Source organism: Trachurus japonicus, chromosome 15 (assembly GCF_045865225.1).
Source record: "Trachurus japonicus isolate A0001 chromosome 15, Traja_1.0".
Taxonomy (NCBI): Eukaryota; Metazoa; Chordata; class Actinopteri; order Carangiformes; family Carangidae; genus Trachurus; species Trachurus japonicus.
The window spans coordinates 6,897,185-6,920,515 of record NC_140921.1 but is presented as its reverse complement, the minus strand read 5'-3'; the positions used below and the strand labels follow the sequence as shown (position 1 = coordinate 6,920,515).

Genomic DNA, 23,331 nt, shown 5'->3' with positions numbered 1-23,331 from the left:
CCCATCAGCACAAAGCAGGGACAGACAGTACATTATGGAAAAATACGGTTTTTATTAGAAACACAACAACTGTTGGAAATACTGTGATTCAAGCACCAGATGCAAAAAAAAAAAAAAAAAAACATCAAATATTGAATGAAATGACTCAGACGACTCTATGATGTCCACATCAACAGAGACAAGGTTGATGTCACAACACAGGTTAGTTGACTTTACTGAATTACTGGCAATCCAGTGACAGTATTGACAAATTCTGTAAACTTTGCTCCCAAACACTGAGTCAATAAATTCTCGTGTCACAGTTTTCTGCCTTCAGTTCTGGGTCAGAAAAAATCATATTCGATAGAGACCATGGGTGTAAAGGAGACTCTCATCTGGATTTGCTCACTAGCAGCAGGTAATCTCACAGTTATCTGTGTTTGTCTGATATTAGGAATATATTGACATGGACAGCTAATGTGGCTACAAAAACAAAGATATAAGATACAGTATGTGACTCTGTGTGTGTGTGTTTCCAGTCTTGTCCACTGCAGCTCAAGATGAAACTCCATTTAACGATTGCAGCTCCCTATCTCCACTCATGAAGAAGCTATCAGCTGATCTGCAGGTAAAACTGTAAACATTCCTCCTACCAGAAGAGCTACCACAACATGATCATATACTGTATGCAGCTCACACTGTCTATATTGAAGAAGACAAAAAAAAACTGTAATAAAATCAGTGTTTTGTGTTTTAAATTTTGCCATTTGTCGCTTGTTTTCTATGCCACATTATGAAGTAGGAACTGAACGAGTGGTGTTGTGTCTGTTGCTAACCAACAGGTGGCAGCAGAGTGTGGTGTAGGCCTCTCGTCTCATCAGTCAACTTCCCTGCTGCTGTCTGTGAAGGATATGTATGATGCTCTGCAAAAAGACCAGCTGAAAGGTAGGAGGAGGAGGAGGAGGAGGAGCCACAGACATGTGTGTTCTCCTTCCACATACAGTTTTACTGTATCTCTGTGGGAACCAGATCAGCCTTAGATCTTAAGCGTGAGGACATTTCGTCTACGTCTTGCGTCTTCAAAGGGCTCTTTGAGGTTTTACACCTGGTTTTACAATCTGAACACAAGGGCACTACACTACAATGGATCATTTTAACAGAGTCAGAGCGGTGAGATAGATACACCATATTTATCACATTTGTCAAGCTACTTTGAGACAGTGAATTAAGTCAACTCTGCTGGGAAATAGGAGGATTACTGCCTATTGAAGACGCTGGCATCACAGATTAGGATAAAATGTTACCGTGACACTTCTACAGATGGGATTTTTAATATATTAATTACCGGGGTAGCTTTTTGTGTAAGCCTGAAATTTGCTGAATAAAGAACACGTCCCCTGTGTCAGTGGATCCAGGTGTCCAGGTATCATCTTGTTTGGGGTTTAGGCAGTAACGACAAGGAAATAACAATAAACACAGGGCATCTGACAAGTGAAAAGTTTTGATTATAACCTGTTGAATATTGACTGTTATGTAGCATGCCAGGGTCCTGAGCCGAGGACATGCCCTGAAGCTGAAGTGCCCAGCAACGGAGGGTTGGCATGTGCCAGAGTCGGCAACGATACCTACTGCAAACCTATGTGCAATCATGTGAGTGGCACAACCCAGGTTTATATTTTTAACATATATGCTTGTATAAAAACATTTCCATGACGTAACCTGACTCTGTTTTCACAGGGCTATGATTTTGGTTTCCTGAGGATGAGTCGTGTGTTTGATAAATGCACTGAGCAGACTGGATATAAATGGGAGACCCAGTACATAGGAGGAAACAGCCTGGCTGTGTGCAACAGTAAGGCTGCATTTTGAGTAACTTTCTATGAATCTGCAATTGCATTTAATAATATTGTATTTACTGATTACAAAGGTCAGAGCAGCAGTGGCTTCTTCACATAGCTAATTTACAAAATATACTTCTGATTTTATGATTTATTTCTCTCTTTCTGCCTGCACAAGGGAACTCACACATTTACACAGTGGCCTTTTGATGCAGGATGTTACAGTACAGTGTGAACATTAACCTGACTTATTGTCCCTCCTTCTGCAGAAGGATTGGTTCAAATTGCAGGAGCAAAGACTGCGTATTTTCCCCAAAATCAGGATTGCCTCACGACCAAGAGCAGCAGCCAAATGCAAAACAACATCATGGAAACTTTTGCCGCTGAGCTGAAGGAAGGAGGCGTGCAAGGAGAGCCACACTTCAGCTGCCTCGTGTGTGGATGAAGATGAAGTGGAGAAACGCATCGACAAAGTCATGAATGTTGAGATTTGAATGTCTCTCTAAGCTCGAATAATAAAGATTTTGAAGTGACTTCAAACTTAAGTGTTCCTTCTTTGTTAGTTCAATGTTCATTTCTAATACACTGTGAGTAAAATGCTCTATGTGCTCCCATTAATTCTTACCTATATGGCCATTCTAGGTCTCAGTGCCACACCTGCAAATGTCTTCACTTCCTTACGTCTGACTCCATTTCACTAACAGCCACTCACTATTTATGTGAGTGACTATTAGTAAAATGGTCTTGATGGCAAGATGTGGGTGCAAGCAGCAGTTAGATTGAGGTTAACCACTCCGCCAAATGGACTGCTCCACTCTGCTGTCTGGACCGATATCAGGTTTTTGCTAACACATCCAGACGTAGCTCACAGGGGTCAAGGTTAAAAAGTCAAATTGAGAATGCAGTATCTCATTAGGCGGCCATTGACGTTCCACTCATTCAATTAGAAATCACTTTAATCAGATACAAAATGACCCCCCGGTGTAGGCGGGCCACCCGTCTGATCATCAATTATGGAAATATAACTCTCTCTCTGGACTGAGGGATTTACAGTTACAGTTATAGGATGATGTCATACATCGACCACTAGGTGGCAGCAGACACATCCTTGTCTCTTCATATCTGAAGCCGCTCACTTCCACCTAATGTATCATCTGAATTATACCCAACAATCCCATCCAAACACCACTGTGTACTTGATTTGGGGCCGTTTCTTATCACTGAGCTTTGTCGCACTGAAAATACAACAGCAATATTTTTTGACGATAGTCTGTTTCCAAGTGTTTGAGGGAAGCATTTTCCTGTTTAAACATGATAAAGCTAGATTTATAAGAAAACACTTTCCTTAGTTTGGCAATGAAGACTTGGCTGAAAGAGCATTTCCCACGAACCCATCCAATACCTTTATGATTGATGGAAACTAGTGTTACGACATAGTAAGGTATTACCAAAAAGTTCCCTCATTAAAAACTACTAACAGATATGTAAGGCAATAAAAGCGAACAAGTACAGTGTGTAAAATATGCAAGTGATCTGTGCTGATAATGACAGGAAACAGCAAACCTTTGTTTCAAAATGTAAAAAGGCAACAACACCGTCCCACCTTAGTTAAGTCTGTGCTAACAAACTGTTAGTACTGGCACCAAACATCACAAACAATGAGCCTGTTGTGAAAACAGCAGCTCAACAGTCCGTCCTATATCTGCCTCTTCAGTCAGCGCTTTAATATGAGAAGGAATACAGAAAGTATGTCACGGTAACAGATACAGTATATATATACAGTATATATATATATATATTGATAACTGTAAATACCAATAAGTACTGTGATCATTTCTGGCCACAATGCCCAATTTAAACCTCTACTTTGAGTCGGGGGTTTAAGCTATTTACTGTGCAGAGTGCAGAAACAAATTTTCCCACTTCATCACTGACAAGTTTTCAGTAAGTGTTTTTATTTTAATGCATTTTTTTTTCTTTTTTTGAAAGTACAAAATTCAACATCAGTGTTTGAATTAAAATGAACCTTAAAACAAACCAGAGTAACTTCCCCTGAATAAAAAGAAACATCTATATTTGTTTACATGCTGTTCAATCTGTCATTATGTTACAGTAACTCAACTACCCTACTACTACTATTATACAGTAGTAAAGCCCCACTTTGAACACAAGAGGGCAGCATAAAATAACTTTTTTGGTGCCTCTTCTATATTTCACCAGTTATGCACAGATACACACACATGACTATGTTCACTATGTGCATTTAATTGTTCGTTTTTTGCAAATAAATCATATGTGAAGCAATATTTTACATTGCAATTTCTATATGGAAACAAACACAACCAGTGAATTTGAGGTCTAAAAATGTGAATGTGAAGAAAAAAAATCACCAGTTTTAATATTATGTCTGTGTTTTTTCTTTCTTTTAGCTCCTGCAGTATTAGTTTGTGAACACTAAAATTTGTCTGCACACACAATGAAATCTTCTGTTTTCATGTAACTTCAAACAACTAATATTAAAGATAAAACCCACGTTTTGATGAATGCCATTACAGCGCATTCAGTCAAGAATCTTTGTCTGTCTGTTTCTTCCTTCCTTTCTTAATTCCCTTTCTTCTCTCTCTATTCATTAGCACTTTTTTTCTTTAACAGCTGAGACAATCAGTGAACCAGTGTAACCTTCCTGTATCATCACTGTGCCAAACCTAATGCTGCTCACTCCCTTGGCTGCTGTCCAGCGTCTGCGAATAATAAAAAAGATAAACTGAATGAAAGCATGAAAAGAACCCACTACAGAAAAGAGGCTGAATATGAAAAAGGTTTTGAACTTCCCTTTTTTCTCCCCCTATGGAAACACATTTTTAAAATGAATAACAATGTGCTACACCTAAGCTGTGCTTGAAAGATATTATTTTTCCTGTCCTGGTATGACATGCAAATGATCCTGTTTGATTCTGTAAGAATACCAACGCCTGAGTCCTATCTGAAATAGTTTTTATTAGCCTGAACAAAGCCTGGTTCATAACACAGTAACTTACTGACTGCAGGAGCTGTATTTCTGAGCTGAGCGCCTCCTGCACAAGCTCCAGATCTTCTTTTTTATGCAGCTCCAGCTCCTTTCTCAATCTGGTAAACAAATGAAACCAATGTGAGTTTCTGAGAATGTGCAGGGAAGAAAACTTATGAAAGGGAAATTTGCAAAGAGGAGCTTCAGCGATTCACTTCTACATATTGAGTTTAAACCTTTTGATGTATTTTCTTACCTGAGAAAATGAAGTTTGTTTGTTTGTTTTATTGTGTTTGCATCACTGTATTACACGTTACCTTGCTGTTGTGTTATGTCACTGAGAAAATGAATAAAACATAAATTAACTAAATTAAGCTACGACTTGTTTTTCCATATGGCATTCATGCTGACAGTGATACAGAAATCTGTTTATATCCCAAATGAATGAATGGTATCTGAGATATTCAAATGAAATTCAAGTGTGTCTTGTAAGTCTACATACAACAGAAATGTGTCTAGAGATTGTGTGGTTAAGGGGTATAGTTAAACATTTTAACAGTAGCCAAACTCCCACGGCAGGAAAACTTAACATGAACGTTTCAACAGTAACAGTTATAACTTGGTGAAAAAATCAAGTTACTATGAGGTAACAGAAAACTGGACTTGTGTACAGTACATGTGGATCTCCTTCATCTTTATAAATCTGTGTAATGCACCTGCTGACTCCAGAACAGCAGAACAGACCAGACTGAGGCGACTGCTGTGTCTTAAGATTTAAGATCTAACAGTAACCCTGCAGTTAATGTTACATGTTCAAACGTCCAGTCTCCATTGTTGTGTATTTGGTAACGTTGTCGTCCCGAGGGGCTTGCTACAACGGGGAGGAGGATAGACCCCCAAGGGACACATCTAATAAACAGAGAATGAACTGACAGCAGTAAATCAAGTTTAGACATTTCACTCACACTGACTGACTGCAGTGATGCAAACTGGAGCAAATCTCAAAGGTTGATTTGTAGATTTAAAGATACATATACGTATATATATATATAAAACAAAAATCAAAAATGAGGAAGGAGGCATCAAGGGCTGAGTTTAACTTTGCTCTGGTTAAAGTTTAAAATACTGAAGTGCATGTACATTTACCAATGAGAATTCCTCCAGATCGTTTATTTTGATTATCATTTAGTCTGGTTTCTGTTTTTATGACCATGGCGACCTGTTTACATTCGGTGTTACTGCTGAGAGACGGTGGTGAAGTTTTTGTTTCTAAGAAAAGACAAAACATAAGAAGGGTCATTATCTCTGAGAACAGTCCTAACAGTCAGTCAGTACCTCTGCAACAATTAAAATACATCACTGTGTTTTGTCCGTGTTGGGAAATGGTTTATACAATACATCTGAATGCCAAAAACAGAAGATATAGATCCAAAATAAACTCAGATGAGAGCAGATACAGTTTATGAAACGATTACAGAGGAGACTGCCGTCACAGACTAAAATAATAGACTGTCGCAAAGTAAATATTTCACCTATAATTTCATAAACATACATGAAATTGTATTACTCAGTTCAGTTTGCCTCTGGAAAAATCGTTGGACTTGGGTCCATGCTATCTGATACCTTGGCTGTGATTTAACTGTTATGGCAGGTGTGTGAGGGCGCTATACTGAGCTACACACACCAAGCCTCCTACCTCCTTCTTTCTTTTATTGGAAGATAATGAAACAATAAAACAAACCAAACTCAAATTGCATTTTCACAGTCTGGAGAACCAACAGCAGCGTTTTAAACTTTACACTTCAGTGTGGAAACTTACAAATCAGATTTTTTTTTTTTCTTATAGGTGAGTGTAGTCACAGAAGAAGAGTGATGCTTCCAGCGGCAAGATGATCATTTGGCATTTTGGATACTGGTGGTCTCTGCAGGTTTTTATTATGTTTCTGTACTGCCATGACATCTTTAAATGAGCCTTCACGGATAATGTAGCAGTGATACATCAATGAAGAAAACCCTACACATCAAAAAACACAACTCCCAAACCATCAATCCCGAGCGCATCGACTGCATATTTCACATATCTTTCCGCCGTGACAGTGAATGATCCGCACCGGCAGCTGCCCCCCGTTCTGCTCAATGAACAGTTTTTAAACGACTGTAGCACTCATTCAAATTGACACACATTCAATTTCTAACAATCAATAAGCAGAGAGTTAAATATGTGTTTTAAAGAGACGCCGCGGAGGCTGAAAGACAGGATTGATGGCTCCGGTTCAGAATGGATGATCATAAGAATGAGTGAGCGGGGGCCTCTTTCCCTTCCCAAAGCCACATCCTCAGCACTTCCTGAGGCTAATAAGCCTAGGGGGGGTAATGACATACCTAGTATGTTTAATGAGGCAGGCGGATGAACAGGACATGCTATCCACATGCTTGATTTAAGGCAGGCTGCTAGATGGTGGGAGGGGGAGGAAAGGCTAGAGCGGAGGAGCATGTAGTGAAGCCAAGAGGATAATAAATAAGGATGAGCACAACATACAGTACAGCTGAAAGTGACGGCACCTTGTCCTGCGAATTGGCATGGTGCAACCATTTTTTAAATTAAATGTGATTTGGTAGCGACTTGGAATAAATTAATACATGTTCAGTTTTTGATTTAAAAAGTGAAAGTCGAGACATTATCATCTAGATAGGTTTTTTTTTGGTTGAGATTGGGAGGAGGAGGGAGGTTTGTTAATCACTTCACATCCATAGTACTGTAGAGAAGACATTATCCAAAGTGGTGGCATCAGCAATAACAATGACCCCTTCCTTCCTGGAACACTATTGATCTCCACTCTTTAATTAGATGAAGGAAGTCCCTTTGTGAAGAAACAAGGTGGGTTCAGCGCTCACCTACCAGTCATGTTTCAATAGAGCAGAGCCTCACTTCATATTCCCAGACTAATTCATATTCTGCTGCGACACACACACAGCTGTCCAGGATGTCTTTTCCACTGCGTGTTGTTGTTCCTTACTGTACTTGTATCTAATCTTCTGCTCAGGATACGAGAATATAAGGAGATAAAGAAGCGTTCATCCATAAAGGTTCAGTACTAACATTTGTGTCTTCAGTTTTTTTATACTTTGGAGAATGTGTGCTTTGTACTTAAACAGACGTTTATTTCTCCCACTCACTGTCAGAGGCGCAACTTCAAAATATGTAGATTTACTGCTGACGGTGAAGCAGAAATAAATTACAGTGTCTGGCTTTGTTACAGACCTGTTGAGTGACACAAAGTCTCATAACCTTTTCAGAATAAAAGACGCTGTAAAGCTTCTGTGTGTTTTTTTTTCTCCTGATACTGGAGGAAAACTGGAATAAATGAGTCGACAAACAAAACTAACGCAGATGCCCCCCATGCACAGCACAAGGAGGTCACTGACTGTTCTGATGAGGATGGAGATGGAGAGGATGAAGCTCATATGCTACAGCCGTCACACTTACTGTAACAAATCTCAAGACACTTCTCTCCACCATGTTCACTGACTAAATGAGGGGACAGTGTCCACTCCTCCACTATAGCATTCATTCACTTGGGAAATAGATGTAGCACTAGAAGCGATATCTAAGCAAAAACAATCATCATTAACCAGAATTTAACAAATTAATCAGCCATAGTACAAGACATAAAACATACTCACATATCACTGTTGTGATAAGCCCTCCCTCACACAGCCAGTCCAGCTTAGCTCAGGCCCTAAAGACCCTGGTCAATGGATCAACACGTGGTTCTATTTATTCCAAATTAAATATCTGCAATAACAGACTTGTTCACATGTGTAGTTTGTCCATTCAATCCATGCGAACATACTGTAAATTTTGTGCTACATCTCCACCTTGTCCATGATATCTGAAACATAACACATGAGCAGTGACGGACTGGCCATAGGGTTATACTGTATGGGCAAATGCCACAACGGCTGTGTAATGATGCGCCCGCAACTGAGGTGGCTGTGTGAAGATGTAGCCGTGCTGATGTGGCTGCAAAAAAAAAAAAAAAAAGGTGATCAGGGCCAGCTGGTTTACAGCCGGACAACTCTGAAAGACAGAAGACACGATAATGTAGGGGATTAGAAGCAGCATACAGCTCACCTGATGGGACAGCTCCCCCTATTATCAAAAACTTTGTCCCAGTCTGGGTTCGTATTGTGTGGCCTCTCTCTGTCAAAAATGCCAGGGCCTATTTTTGGAGCCAGTCCATCACTGCACATGAGTGTATCTTTTACACTGAAGAGAAGTAAACCTCATCAGAATAGCTGATCTGTCATGGAAAAACTAAAAATTAATAAAGTGTCCAAATGTCACAACCAGTGGAGACACATCAGACAACTACAAGCTATTTTCCAGTTCAATGTTTCCAAATAAAAGTTTCCTGTGACATTAAACTCACTAGCAACTGAAAATGCATGATTTAATGCATTTTCAGTTGCGGTAACACTTTATAATAAGTACACACTATTGAGCATTAGATAATTAAGCTTTAAATACTGAATTCATCATAACACATGAATACTCATTAGTATGTAGTTTATAAACACAGTTACAAATGTTTTACTCATCATTGATAAGCACTAACTGCATACTAATGAATATTCATGTGTTATAAATGAAGAATTCAGTATTTATTAATGCTTAACTAATGCTTAATAGTGTATACTTGCATTGTGCCTCAGTTGTATCATATCCCTGTCTTGTGTGACTCTCAAACAGAGGTTAGCAGTGGTAAGTAGTTCAGTATAACTGTACTGCATGTGTATGTATTCTGTTTAAATATTGCACATATCTCATTTCAGATAAAAGTATAGGTTCCTCAGTCTCTTCACTTAGTTTTGATTTTTCCAGTTAAACATGATGCACGATTCCACTAAAACCAAATGTATTTATTTACTGGTAAGTCGCTGGATAAGCAACTCTCCGCCCCTCATTCATTTTCCCTGCATCAATCACATTAGCTCTTTCTTTTTTTTAACACTTGTTGACTGAATGAAATACACTGCAGATCAAAGCCTTAATTAAGCCAAATGGTCTTAATGCTCTGTTATTTACACTTCTAGAGCTGGACGCCTGCCACGCGGATAAAGAAAGTGAAACACAGGCAGGACCTGAGCGCACTGGTCTATTCAGCACTTCACACAACATGATTCAGCTCAGCCCCTTCGTAAATAACACCTTTTATCTGACAAACGTGCAGAATGCTGGGTTCTATTGTGCTGTTAAGACGGTGTTTTTCTGCATTACAAGAATGACCGGTGCTATTAGTGCTGATTTTTTATCGGTTATACTAAAAGAAAAAACCACACAGCTTTATTACGGAGAGGATCGTGGTCGTATTTTTATACATCGGAGCCTGACAAGCTTCACAATACAAAATACTCAACTAATGCAACATCACAGCTGCTCAGTATGGACTATTTAAAATATGAGGAAACTCAAAGGAAACCTCGGTGAACTAACATGTTTTATGAGCTGCTAAATGGCTTACTGCTGTGTTTACATTTAGTTTTTTATTCTATTTTGGCCCTTTGTGTTTTATTTGCTTTTATTTCCCTGCTGCATTTAGTGTTTACTCTTTTGTGTCTCATAAGGATTATATTCTGTGACAAAATGTAATTTCAAGCAAATCACTCTGTGCATACTGTGTCTAAGTATATAAACCTCCCTCAGTATGCAGACGGCTGATGGTACTACTCACCTCAGACAGGTGCTGTCAGTGAGAGGTTTCTGACTGACAAACAGACTCTCCGCTCTCAGAGACTCTGTCATTGCTTCAGCCTCACTCAGCTGCCGATCCAGCTCTGTAGTCAAGAGGAATGAATCAAACACAAAATCAAACTTCGCTCAAACGAGACAGACACATACTGTACTGCAGGTGCACTGTTCAGACATGTGCTCAGGTGGCTGAGATAATGGGACGAAGTTTAGATTATACGCTACACCCTTACCCAACCCACCGACCCTACACAGCCCATCAGCACCGTCACCTTGCAGTACACTGTGCTATTTTTTGTTTTGCAGACACCTGTACCTGTGTTTGTGCTTGTTAGCTTCTCAATGAGTATGCAGCATTAAAGTCTCTTTCACACAAATTAAAAATAAAAATTCACAGCATCAGTAACATCTCCTCCAGCCCTACCCATGAAGCCAGAAACTAACATGGTTTACGATCAACATCTGGGCTCAATATTAAACCGCTTGGCAGCGTGGCTGAATGTTCAGATTCTAACTGGATTGGCAGCAGTTACAATTTCAGCCCTGATTTCCGCTGATGTTAAAGACATGACATTAATTACAAGCTGGAAAAGTGAATTAAGGGTATAACTGAAAAAACTGTCAGAAGTCACTTTTAAATGTAAAAGTTTAGTGGTTTTTGCAGCTGCTCTTTAAGAACCACATCATCTGACATATAGTGAGTGAACATTTGGTATTCACCTCTGCGGCTGTGATCCAGACCCTGCAGTTCAAGCTGGAGCGCTCTCTTCTCCTTCTGTATGGAGCTCATGTGACTGTTACTGCTGCTCATCAGCTCCATATCTGCTTATGAGAGGAGAGAAGAAGGAAGGTTTATACTGAATACTTACACTGCCTACCAAAATAAAACTTGAACAGTACACACAACCAGATGACTATGTTCCCTTAAGGCCCAGATATACTGTACAGTAATGAACAGTGTGGAGACATTAGTGGCTGTTGGCGATGGAAGCCATACCATTAATCTTGTGGAACAAATGAAAAGAGTTAAAGCTAAATTGAAGTGTAATTCGTCATTGAATGTTAGATGATAACCACAAGAATAAAATGTACTGTCTTATAGAAACCATTGCCACTGAAATGTCTCCACAGGTAATAACTACATTAGCAGCTCTCAAAACTATCTTATATGTATGATATATTAATTACAATGGCAAATTATTTAATCGCACATACAAATGGTGCTATTTTCAACTAGAGTAACTAGAGTCTCATTAGAGCTGCAGAGGCCAGGTGTGTTCAGTTGTGAGCTGCACAGAATTTTTATATAGTAATAAAATGAGCAGTTTTACAGCTCAGGAGCTGTATTTTCTAAATATACAGTATTTCTATAAGGATTCAGATGCAGAAATATATTATATTTATCTGTGTATATTTAACTGGTACCTGGTGTGCTGTCATGGTAACACCTGAGCACATGCACAACCATCAACCACAAAACTTATGATCAGTCCACTATGAACTCTGTTAATCCACGCACCGTCTAGATGACACAGATTTCCCTGAAATTCATCCACCTACTACCACTCAGGCAGATGAACTGAGATGTAATGAAATTTCTATGTGTGATGTAATAAAGTTGAAAACAACAGGGTGTTCTGTTTACATTTTTGGGATAAAATTTAGAGAAACATCAAAGTGAATGCCAAGTTGGAGCAGTGCCAGGTCAACTTGGCGTGTTTCAGAAAGCAGGCTTAACAAACTCTGAGTTAAAACCTGAACTCAGGGTTGACATATCTTGAGCTGTCAACCTGACAGGTGATGACAGTTACTTCAGTCAACTCTTGAGTTAATTTGACCCAGAGTTCAACTCATGCACGAGGAGATAAAAAGCCCTCATCAATGAAAACACAGATTTCTGATTTTCTTTCTCATGCTTAGCATCACTGATGTCATATCGAGAACTGTCCCAAAAAAAACCTGAAAAACAAAGTGCAATACAAAGTGTGAGCTCTAAACTGAGCGCATGGCCATGATGTGTTGTGTGAGCGATGTGTCGGCTGAGAATATTGTTCAGATAAATTATTAACGGTGCAGAAAGACAGGAACACTCAAACAAAAACTCATCAGGGAACGATAAAACATCCAATCGGGGTCTACAGTAATTATCCCCACGGAGTATTTGCGCTTCATTATCAACTGGTTCTTCCACAAAAAGGACACGCATGTCTGCCACCGCTTTCTGTCTGCAGGCTTAAGATAAAGAGGAGAAGAAACTCAGGGTTAGTTGGAGAAAACCTGCCAGCGAGCAGGTTAGGTTCACGAAGTATGTTGCCCTGGTAACTGAAAGCTGAACTGATTTGTTTTAAGCTTTAGACAGATCTTCCGACTTTTTTTTTTTCAAAATGGAAATTCTTTTCTTTCTTCCAGCTTCATTCAGTCTGTGATCCATGCAACATCCTTTTATTAATTAAACAATACAGCTATTCATCTTAATTCTATTCAGTCATGAATGTAATTACTGAGCTCTGATACCAGTTTCTACACCCACTGTCTATAAATTTGACACAGATTTCCCCCTGAAATCATACTGACTACTTCACTGTGTCAGCGATAATACGGTCAATGACTATAACTCATCTACCTACCACCACTTGTTCATATATATTATATCATATTATACTCTATTAGATACCAAGAATTAATTAATAATTTGGAAATGAGCAGTCAGGGCCCCATCTGCATTATATAACCTCTGTCTCTTGTGACAACGGTACAATAAACAGTGTTTTATGACCTTTGTATAATGATTCCACCTCCCTCTCTAGGTCCAGGATCTCAGTGTGCGTTTGGCTCTCAAACACTGTTTCTCTGTTCCCTCGAAGACTGAAGTCACTGTTGAACCTTGAGATTTCTACAAGGAAGATTTCCTGTTCTTCTTTAGACTCCCTCTTTATCTTGGCCTAGTATGATAAGAAGGATTATGAGAAATTCTACCAACAATAACACAGATGGCATTTGTGCCAGTAATACAAGTTCAGTAATATCCATGTGGAAAGAAATCACAGACTTTGACACTTCCATAGGTTTGTGTCCTTTCCCGCTCAACGGTGTTCACTGTGGGAGTGCTGAAAACATGTGCTTGTGTGGGCATGTAATGTAATCAATCATGCTTTTCTCTATGTTTACATGTCAAAGTGTGGTTGATAGCTTAACCACTGTGAGTCAAACACATGGGGTCATTCAACGGTTGATCTTTGCAAAGGCAAAGATTTTCTCTGTTATTCTATAGCCTAACTTTAAAATTAAATTGATTTTATTTTTGGACAATTGGTTAAAACAAAACAAGCTTCTTTTTGATATTTTGTCATCAATTAATCCAAAAAAAAGAAAGAAAAAATTGTATAAGACTATAAATTGTGATTGATATAGTAATCTGTATCTGTAAGACATATAAGCAATAGTATATGTATAAACTGATTTAGGCTTCAACTCACTAGACGTTCCCAGAAATGGTTCTTCTGGCAGAGCAGCTCCTCAATTTGCTTCAACATCTGCTCTTCACATTTCTTCATCAGACCGTGCTGCAGCCTCATCACAGACAACTGCTGAGCCTGCAGCGCAAATATAAGTGAGTGGGAAGTTAAGATATACAGTACAATCTGACAGACAGATGTATAGAGAGGGAGATGCATTACTACAGTAATACTTTACATGTGAGAGAGATGTTGCTGATCCCAGAGGAGGAGAAGTGAGATGTAATGAGAAGTCTGGCATGGGTAGGTGGCACAATAATTAGGATTTATACTCTACAAGACAGGCGTGACCCTACTGAGAAACTACAGTGACCTGTTTCTTTGACTATTTTTAAGAATAGAGGTTTCTTTTTCAGCATATATCATTCACTTTCTAACTGTTTGGTTTTTGCTGTCTCTTCAGTGTGTGTGTGTGATGGTACAGCACAGCTCATCTCAACAGGGGAGGGAAATTGTGAGATCATATAGGCAGGGAAATTCATGGAGGATGCTTTGCCTCAGGCGTGATTTTCAATACAGTTTTCAGTCTATTACTCAAGCTGTCAAGGAGGAAATTAGTTTATTGCTCCTTTTTACAGTCGTGGAGGAGCTCCTGTACGTTTTCAGCGAGAGCTATCAGGTTCCAAGTTTTCTAAACACTATGATTATCTTAAGACAGGTCTCATAAACTGTGGGGCGTTACATCATGTGAGCTGTAAACACACTAGGCTGTAAACACACCCTGTGTATCAGTATGATGTTTTCCATTATAAAGGGTCAGATATGCACTTCATGGGCAGATAATACTCTGACAGAAATGTTGTATTTACATCTACTAATCTGATGTTTTGATCAGATGTCTGCTTTTACAAGTACAAGTTAGCAATATTTCTGAAAGGTCAACAAGCCTGCCTTTGACATCATATCTCACACATACTAAAAGGTTTCACTAATGCTACCCGGTGGAAATTAGTCATTGATTTTACATTGGCAGTTTCAATCGATTCTATGCACTGGTGATGAAACGAATGGGAAACATTAAGTGTTTTAAATCATAAGGCAGATCAGCTGGTCAATATGCCAATATGCACTTCTTTACCTCATGAGTGAATGCTATTAATGCTGAACAACTCCTCCAAGTAAAGCAATTGCATCTCCCTATTTTACAACTGTATGCAATTATAACATACAGTAGAAAGAAAAACATTATAACATCTCTCAGCTTTACAATCAAATCTTATAGGATAAGGAGCAAAAATATATATTCCACCCAAACACCATAAACAATATAGCAAGAAAATATTCAACAGCTTTTCATTCATGATACTGCTGATCATCACGTAAGAGCCCCACATGAACACTTACCTGGATACACAGTTCAAAGTCAAACTAAATGATATGCCAGGATGCAAATGAGTGCCCTGCTGTGCTTATCAAGCTGCTCTAAATCACCAGTACCCTACCATCAAAGCAGCAACAAGAACATTCATCACTTATTTATATACTTTGAAAGATACTGAAATATAAACCTATTCAAAAAATTGTAAAAATGCATCTTAGGGCACAATTAAAGGGGAACTATGCAAGTCCAGTCACTTTTCCGCTTTTTTGCTGACCCTCCTTCCTGCCATGTGCATTTGTTTTTAACCAAGCTGGCAAGAAAGCAATCCATGGAGTGGTGGATGATGTTATGTCATATATACGATGTTATGACATACCGTTATACATACATGTGTAGTCTTATCTGTCATAAACGAGAGATTACAGGTTATGGGCCGCGTTTGTGTCGCGGTGCCGCAGAGACAAGAGCTGGGACACGGTGGCACTGATCTGGAAGGTGGAAGGCACAGAGCCTCCATTCTCCCTGTAACAATTGAATTTACAATTACTTCATTTAACCATTGCAACTATGCAAAAGCTGTTTAAATACAGTAAAAAAAAAAAGTAGCATAGTCAAGCTAAATATCTTGCATAGTTCCTCTTTAAGTTCAAATACAGCCAGTACAAATAATTGATATATCACAAAACATCTGACATTGGTCACAAAATGCATAGACTGTATTACCACTTAATAGCAAAAGACGATTTACCTTTTCATCCAGTTCCTCTCTGGCCTTTTCATCCTTTTCTGTTGCACCCTTGATTTTCTCATTGCACTTGATGATAGCTAGTTTGACTGAAATAAAGATAAATAACTTGCTGAAACCCTGCAAAACAGCCTGCAACTTACTTAGAATGGGCAATCACACATCTAAACTGATATAAACTGAACTGTTGGTGAATAAAAAAGGAAAAAGTCCCCTGTTGTTTAACTTAGGCTAGCTAGGTAGTAACTTACTTCCAACTTTAGCTACTTGGCTAACGATCATGGATGTATTATATTAGCTAACGATTTAGTTTACTGTGTTAGCCTAAATATCAGTCATCATACCTTCTTTGAATTTCTGTGTCTGTTCACTCAGTTGTTGTTCAGTTAGAAGGATTTGTTGAAAAAGTGTGTCAAGACTCATTTTGAATAACCTGTTTATCAATTTAGCAAGTAACCACAAACCGGAAACCGGATATGACCTGTTTTTGCACTTTTATGCTGCATTCTGATTGGTCAATCGAATTCTACCGTTGTCAAGTGTAACCACCGTTGCTATGGGACGCCGCTCTGACCAGAGGAGCTAGAGGAGAAACCACAAACCACATACAGAAACTATGCAGGATATTTGCCTTATGGTTCTTTTTCACCTTAATTAAACGTATTTGGAGCAATTGTGATGGTTAAATAAACGATTTGTAACTTGTTACAGGGAGAATGAAGGCTTCTTTTTAAAATGCACACGACTGGGACAGGAGAGTTAGCAAAACAGAGGAAAAGTGACAGATAATACACTAAATTTATAAATCGGTAAAAGTCCTGTTTTGATCAACATTGTGTCTCAAATGATTTATTCCACTCGTAAACCGTGTAATAAGCGGGATAATGTAGAGTGAGCCTGGTCTTTCATGGAAAAAAAAACCCGACAGGATTCGTCTGGTTAGGTAACGTTACGTAGATCGCTACACCTACGCAGCAGTTTCAGGTCGACCTGCTGCTCCACCCACCTCGCCCACGGCACCGGTTGGTTAATTTGACGTATTTATAGACCATAAATATGATTTCGTGCACATATTAACTATTTTAAATAACTGCTTTTTTTTTTTGTAAAACAGTTTGTCAACGTCGCTAACGTTAGCTAAATTCATGCTAGCAGCCAGCACATGCTAGCCCGACTATCGGCCGTTGTAGTTACAGCATTGTTAGCTTAACTTACTGTAGTCTTCTTCCTCAACAGAGCACTTTCATTAGTCAGTCCCCCGCTCATTGTGTTGAACTTTTATTAAGTGCTGTATCGGCACAGTGAGCCTTCTCGACAGTAATCCGCCGAGACACTGTGTGTACATTTGTCACCTGACTTTGAGCAATTTTGTCGTTTCACCACTGGAACGGAAAAAAGGGCTTCTGATCCGGTGCCATGAAGCACATTACAGCGTGAGACGTTAAATGACCCGAGGACTACATCATTCTGACATTCATTTTCAAAATTAATATCACATATTGATTGTGGCTTTTCATAAATCACCGGTCTGAGCCTTCCCCCCTCCCCTGACTGGCAAGGGCTCCCTTTGGAGACTTTAAAACAGCGCAGTCATCAAAATGTATAAGCAGACAATTAGCCCAGATAGTAGCCTACGCCTGTCGCTCATTTGTACCCATTTTCTGTCACTTTTCCAGTCATGTTCACTGTTTAAAAAAGAAAAGGGAATAGGAAAAAAAAAAGGTTCGGATATTGGCCCATGGCATTTCTATTTAGCAAAATTGAAAGTCATTTTTAAAAGTGATTGTACCTTGCAGGATTGATTCACTGTACCTACCTAATCACAGTTTCCTTTTCAATGAGGGGATTATTCACTGACGTTCAAATAAGCGATTTCATCCCATCTCTTAATGCACCTGCTCTCTCCTTTTCTCTCCGTGTGTGTGTGTGTGTTTATGTATAACGGTTGATTTACTGTTGTGGATGCCAGCATCCTTGATTGATTCAGCCCAGCATTTAATGCGGAGAGGTTCATTCATTGACATAGTCTGGTCCCATGTATTTAGCCAAGTGGATTAGCCTCTGAATAGACCGTATGGACAATCAATGAGCCATAGGAAGAGTTACAAGTCGCATGCATGATGCATCATCCCTGTTATTATAATCATCCTCTGTTTGTTTGATTCTCTCTGTCATTCACAATATATTGATCAAGATGATGTGTTTAATTTGAATTCTAACATGAAATATCATCTGTGAGATATTTCACAGATGATATTTATATAGGCTATTTATTTATATTACATCAATATACACAGTAGTTTCTTTTTTCTTTTTAGAAAGTAACATAACAGGTTTCAGATCAGTTGTTTTATCAGTGACCTTTACTTTCAAACCACCAACAGATGGCGACAGTCACACAGTGTCCACTCTCCTCCGTGTGGACTGAAGGCAGGTTTTTCCTCAGTGCAGCGCTGTCAGGCTGCTGTAATTGACAACCCATCATACTGGATCAACATATTTTGTACACTATTACAGACCCGGAAATGTGTCAGCATCACACGCATAACAACCAAATCTCCCCACAGTTGGCAGCTATACTCATGAATCACATTTTTTTTCTCCTTTACTTTCAAATGAGATTAACATTAAAGCGAACAGGGAGGAGCCACACACACACACACTCTTGAAATATCATGAACAGGCAGTGAGTAAGCAGCGTGCATCTGAAATATGTCCATTCATTTTGTCACTCAAGTGACACTCAAGTTGAGAAGGGGAGGGGAGGGAGGGGGGTTGAGACCCAGGAAACTGTCATATTAGCTAATCCACAGGTTGCTATATTAATCATGTCATAAAAATGCACTTGAGTCATGCTCTTTGCCCTCTCTCCCTGTCAGAGCAGCTATATACTGAAATGTAAAACCAATCCCCACTCATCTAAAAGCTCTTGCATGGTGCCGGTTTCATTTCATAACATATTTAATGTAACCACATGCCCTCTGCTGCAGTTTTATATATCCCGACCTATATGTATTTTAATGAACTGGAAAAGGGGGGATTATGTTGTCTTTTTTTAACTTTTGCGAAAATGTGAGCCGGAAAGTTTATTTAAAGTAGCTAAACACATTCAAAAAAAAAACATGTGTAGTGTAGTGGTTGTGCAACTATTCAGTGATGATTACCATGACAGTGCTATTCTGGGATTTACGTCTCCGGTGTTCATTAAGTGAGGAAAGTGAACATTAAGCGATTTATTTGCTTTCTGTGTTGTCATTGTGATATTGAGTGAGGTTTACCGTGATAAGAGGGGCCTATAGAGGCTATATCTTTGTTAATTTATGATAAGATTACTGTACTTAAAACGCGAGAGGCAAGCTGGCACTCTCCTCCTGCTGAATGCGCTATAGACAGCGGCGGGGCTCTCCCTCCAGTTGGCTGTGTGCGCTCAGACGCACAGACGCAAAACATCCCACTGGCTGGAGTTGGAGGACGCGCGCCGTGTTTCGCCTCCACCGCTGCTCTGATCTCCCCCTGTCTTTGTCTCCCGGTGGTGAGAAGACCACCCGCTACGGGAAAGAGGGAAGGAAATAAAGAAAAGAATAAGAGAGAAAGGAGCACTTTCCTTCAGAGAGACTGCTGAGAGTCAGAGAAAACTGTGCAGAATCGGGACTGGACACTTTTTTTTTTTTGGAAGAGGGAATAATTTCTCGCACACGAGGCGAGCTGGATCTGTTCTGTACAGCGGAGCGCGCACTGCTACGTCTTTTCAATGGATTTCAAAACAGTGGAAGTACCCTGGGAATTAAACTGCTGTTAAGTTGCTTTTTTGGTCGCGAATTTCCTTTTAAAAGCGGTTTATGTTTCACATTGAGAGGGAGACGATGATCCTCGCAGTGCTGTATGTCCTGCTGCCTCTTTTAGGTAAGTTTCCCCTCTTGATTTATTACCAGCACCAGCAGCAGTAGCAGCTCTCTGTACTCATTTATCTATGATATTTTTATTAGCTTTTTTGTGAGCGGTGATAATAAAGGGCGAGTCCGGGCAGGGGCAGCGGGGTATATGGGTATAACGTGCATAGGCTTTACTGTACTGTACCACTGATCCAACCTGAGCATTAAACGAAAAAGTCAGTCGGGAGCTGTCTGTGCTTAATCTAACGATACTGCAAATGAAAGCAAGTTCACGCACAGCTGCACATTTTCATCGGCACGAAACTGTGCTGTGTATCTATCCCTCAAAAGCATGTGTAACATTTCAGTACTTGAAAACATCATTGCAAACTGCTTACGATCTGAATGTATAGCTGCAAGAAAAAAAATAATAGTGTTTTATATTACTTTTCTTATTATTTTAAATGCCACTTGTTATTTTTCCCCCCAGATGTGTTGTGTTACGCCGAGGAGAACCTGCGTGTCGGTGCCAACCGGCTGGACTGTGTGAGAGCCAATGAGCAGTGCCTGAAGGAGCAGGGGTGCAGCACCAAGTACCGCACGATGAGGCAGTGCGCGGCCGGCGGCAAGGAGAGCAACTTCAGCATGGTGGCCGGCCTGGAGGCCAAGGACGAGTGCCGGAGCGCCATGGACGCGCTCAAGCAGAGCCCGCTGTACAACTGCCGGTGTAAAAGGGGCATGAAGAAAGAGAAGAACTGTCTGCGCATTTACTGGGGGATCTATCAGGCGTTACAAGGTTGGTTTAAGTGATTGTTGGGGCAACTCCCCCTCCTGTCCAGAACCAACCCAGAGTCCCCATCCCTGCTTGTTCCTGGGATTTTATGTTTTTTTTTTAAAGGTCTATCAGAATGAATCAATTGCCCCTTGTATATTTTTTCCTGGGTATACCCCCACAAAATCCCTCAGGGTCTTTGCTTGGGCCGGGCTGCAACATTTGGAGAACAGTAAGCAGCTATATTTAAAGTGAGATGGACATTCCCCATAGGTTTTCTACTCTGTTCTGTAAAGGAGTGAAACGATTTAGTTGCACCAGCTCCTCCCACTCCCACTGTGTGGAGGGGGCAGCACCAGTCCTCACCCACCCCACTCTCCTCCCCCGCCTCCAGCTCTGTGACCCTCCCTCACCCCTGTTACCACAAACACACAAAAACTGAAAAAAGTAGCACACACAGCTCTAGTCTGCATATTAACAGTCCCATGCGATCACGCACAATCACTCAGCTCTAATTCAAATTTGGCCCTTGACTCGGATCTCGGCCGTGGTCCTACAGAGCTGAGACACTTTTTTTGACCTCCTAAATCACTTCCCTTGAAGGTAATGGAGCGTAAAGCTCCTCGGCCCTGGCAGTGCCATCTTAAAGTGTTGATCATGGCGGGGGGGTGGGGGTGGGGGGGCCTCTAGTCCCTAAACTGCATCCAGCCCATCGCCAGCGAGTCGACTTCCAGTTGTGCAACACAGCTGACCAACCTGCCTAATCAAGCGTGTGGCTGTGTGCCAGCGTGGATATTGACTGACCCAAATATCCCATGTCACATGCAGTCCATTGTGAGGGGTGAAAGAAGATAAACAAAACAGGAGGGGGTTAAAAAATCTATCTATCTATCTATCTATCTATCTATCTATCTATCTATCTATCTATCTATCTATCTATCTATCTATCTATCTATCTATCTATCTATCTATCTATCTAACATGTGGTTATCCTTCTTATAGGTAATGACTTCTTGGAAGAGTCTCCATATGAACCAGTGAACAGCCGTCTATCTGACGTCTTCCGCCTGGCTCCCATCCTTGGTAAGAATTTTTTTTTTTACGTAAAACTGCCTTTTGGAGTCTGTCACTCCACCCTTCAGTATTTACTTTCTTCATTGTTTCATTGGTCACCTGTCTCAGTTGAGATAGGTTAAGCTCCAAGCTGTGCATGCTCTCTCCGAAGGTTATCTGTGTGTCGAGTATTTATCCTCCCTCATCCTCTCCGCTATCTGTCTTTCTCCCCTCGTTTCTTGTCCCAGCGATATTGCATGCTGGCTGGAAGTGACCTTGCACGGGGAGCTATAGTTCTGAGTCTCATCAAGCAGTGGGTAAATGCTCCATGTGTTGAAGGAGAGCTCTGTTTCCCTGGCGCATTTTTTGCTGTGGTCTTGAACAGCTTTCCCTCTCGCGGCTGTTTGAATCCACTTGTTGAAAAAGACAGAGTGTGAGTGAGAAGCTCTGTGAGTAACGTGGGAGAGCATGACAGGCACTTTTCTGTTCAGAGCTGTGTGTAGGAGCAGTGCTGACTCAAGCCTCTAGATGGCGATGTTATTCCCTTCTTGACAGCCACTCATGACTGCTCTGTGATCCCCAGTGGTTGAGACTGTTGTGGGTATTTGAGAGCCTGACTTATGAATGTGGCGCAGACGTGTAGCTGCTTACATTGTCATTATTACACTGCAGGTGATGAGCACTGTGTCAAATCACACGGAAACACTCTGCCTCCACGTTTCCAAATAACAAGGCTGATATTTTGACCCCTTTTTTGATAGATAGAAGCCTTTTGTTTCTGTTACCTCTGTAATTTTAATCTCACAATAGGCTGATGAGTTGCCCTAAACCAGTGCTTCCACAGTGTGTGAGACACACAAACAAAATATGGGTACTGCACTGGACTGGGTACTAACTTCATGACCAGTTTGAGTGGAAAGAAACACAATTTGAAAACCCAGCCTTTTTCTTTTTGATCCCCTTCTGTTACTCCCTATAGAGTCCGTGTCACACTGTCCAACACTGTATGTCTCTTGCCATCTAGTCTGAGAAAGGACAAGACAACCACAGGCCCACAGGACTGGGAACAGACAGATTTATAGTGTCATTCTTATAGTGAAGGCAGACACTCATTTGATGTCCAAATGCCTCCTTATGTTGATTGATGGCTTTGTATGTTCGTAGATCTCCTCTTGCAAGCAGCAGAGATCCAACATTACATCAGTCTCAGCCTGTCATTAGAGGCCAGTTAAGGAAAGAGGGGTTGCCACTATTGATTATTTTCATTTTTAATTAATCCAGGAAATCCAGGAATTTTCTTTTGCTTGATGAATTGTTTGGATCAGAAATCCGAGAAAGTGTTGCCTCAGAGTGTCTCTAGTGACGTGAAATTAGTCTGGTTTGGTCAACTCTCCAAAAAACCAAATATATTTGTAGCTAGCAGTTGGTTGTTGCCTTGTTAATGACTCGCATGCTAAAGCTTTAATCTGTTGATAAT

At 40.3% G+C, this 23,331-nt stretch overlaps 3 protein-coding genes across 5 annotated transcripts in view; 2 read left to right on the top strand and 1 right to left on the bottom strand.

Moving 5' to 3' along the window:
* Nucleotides 1-266: 266 nt before the first annotated feature.
* LOC146973121 (uncharacterized) lies at nucleotides 267-2,348 on the top strand. The gene is made up of 6 exons (XM_085799386.1): nucleotides 267-397; nucleotides 519-607; nucleotides 822-924; nucleotides 1,517-1,629; nucleotides 1,717-1,831; nucleotides 2,087-2,348. Exons 1-6 carry the CDS (start codon nucleotides 352-354, stop codon nucleotides 2,260-2,262), a joined length of 642 nt encoding a protein of 213 aa, XP_085655512.1. The 5' UTR covers nucleotides 267-351; the 3' UTR covers nucleotides 2,263-2,348.
* Nucleotides 2,349-4,202: 1,854 nt separating this feature from the next.
* On the bottom strand, nucleotides 4,203-16,589 carry LOC146973120 (coiled-coil domain-containing protein 172-like). The gene is made up of 8 exons (XM_085801026.1): nucleotides 16,502-16,589; nucleotides 16,161-16,246; nucleotides 14,053-14,169; nucleotides 13,353-13,518; nucleotides 11,297-11,398; nucleotides 10,560-10,662; nucleotides 4,856-4,943; nucleotides 4,203-4,558 (listed from the first exon to the last, which is right to left on the bottom strand). The coding sequence occupies exons 1-8, from the start codon at nucleotides 16,578-16,580 to the stop codon at nucleotides 4,523-4,525; spliced, it is 777 nt and encodes a 258-aa protein (XP_085657152.1). The 5' UTR covers nucleotides 16,581-16,589; the 3' UTR covers nucleotides 4,203-4,522.
* Nucleotides 16,590-17,070: 481 nt separating this feature from the next.
* The window catches only part of gfra1a (gdnf family receptor alpha 1a), a 122,873-nt gene continuing 116,612 nt past the window's right edge, over nucleotides 17,071-23,331 (top strand). Inside the window, exons 1-3 of one of the 3 annotated variants that reach the window (XM_085799385.1) lie at nucleotides 17,071-17,179; nucleotides 20,520-20,825; nucleotides 21,804-21,884. In XM_085799385.1, coding sequence (XP_085655511.1) covers nucleotides 20,633-20,825; nucleotides 21,804-21,884 — 274 coding nt within the window. In that variant the 5' untranslated portion in view covers nucleotides 17,071-17,179; nucleotides 20,520-20,632. Of the gene's footprint in view, nucleotides 17,180-19,544; nucleotides 20,061-20,519; nucleotides 20,826-21,803; nucleotides 21,885-23,331 lie in introns of those variants that run through there. The other 2 variants (XM_085799382.1, XM_085799384.1) reach the window with 2 other exon arrangements.

Bases quoted from the DNA above. Each gene is read 5' to 3' on its own strand.
- LOC146973121 (XM_085799386.1), top strand. From the start codon at position 352: ATGGGTGTAAAGGAGACTCTCATCTGGATTTGCTCACTAGCAGCAG. The intron at 925-1,516 runs GTAGGAGGAGGA...ACTGTTATGTAG, and splicing joins GCAAAAAGACCAGCTGAAAG to CATGCCAGGGTCCTGAGCCG. The intron at 1,832-2,086 runs GTAAGGCTGCAT...CTCCTTCTGCAG, and splicing joins CAGCCTGGCTGTGTGCAACA to AAGGATTGGTTCAAATTGCA.
- LOC146973120 (XM_085801026.1), bottom strand. From the start codon at position 16,580: ATGAGTCTTGACACACTTTTTCAACAAATCCTTCTAACTGAACAACAA. The intron at 14,170-16,160 runs GTAAATCGTCTT...TTTGCGCTGCAG, and splicing joins GAGAGGAACTGGATGAAAAG to GCTCAGCAGTTGTCTGTGAT. The intron at 11,399-13,352 runs GTCATAAAACAC...TCTCATAAGCAG, and splicing joins GGTGGAATCATTATACAAAG to ATATGGAGCTGATGAGCAGC.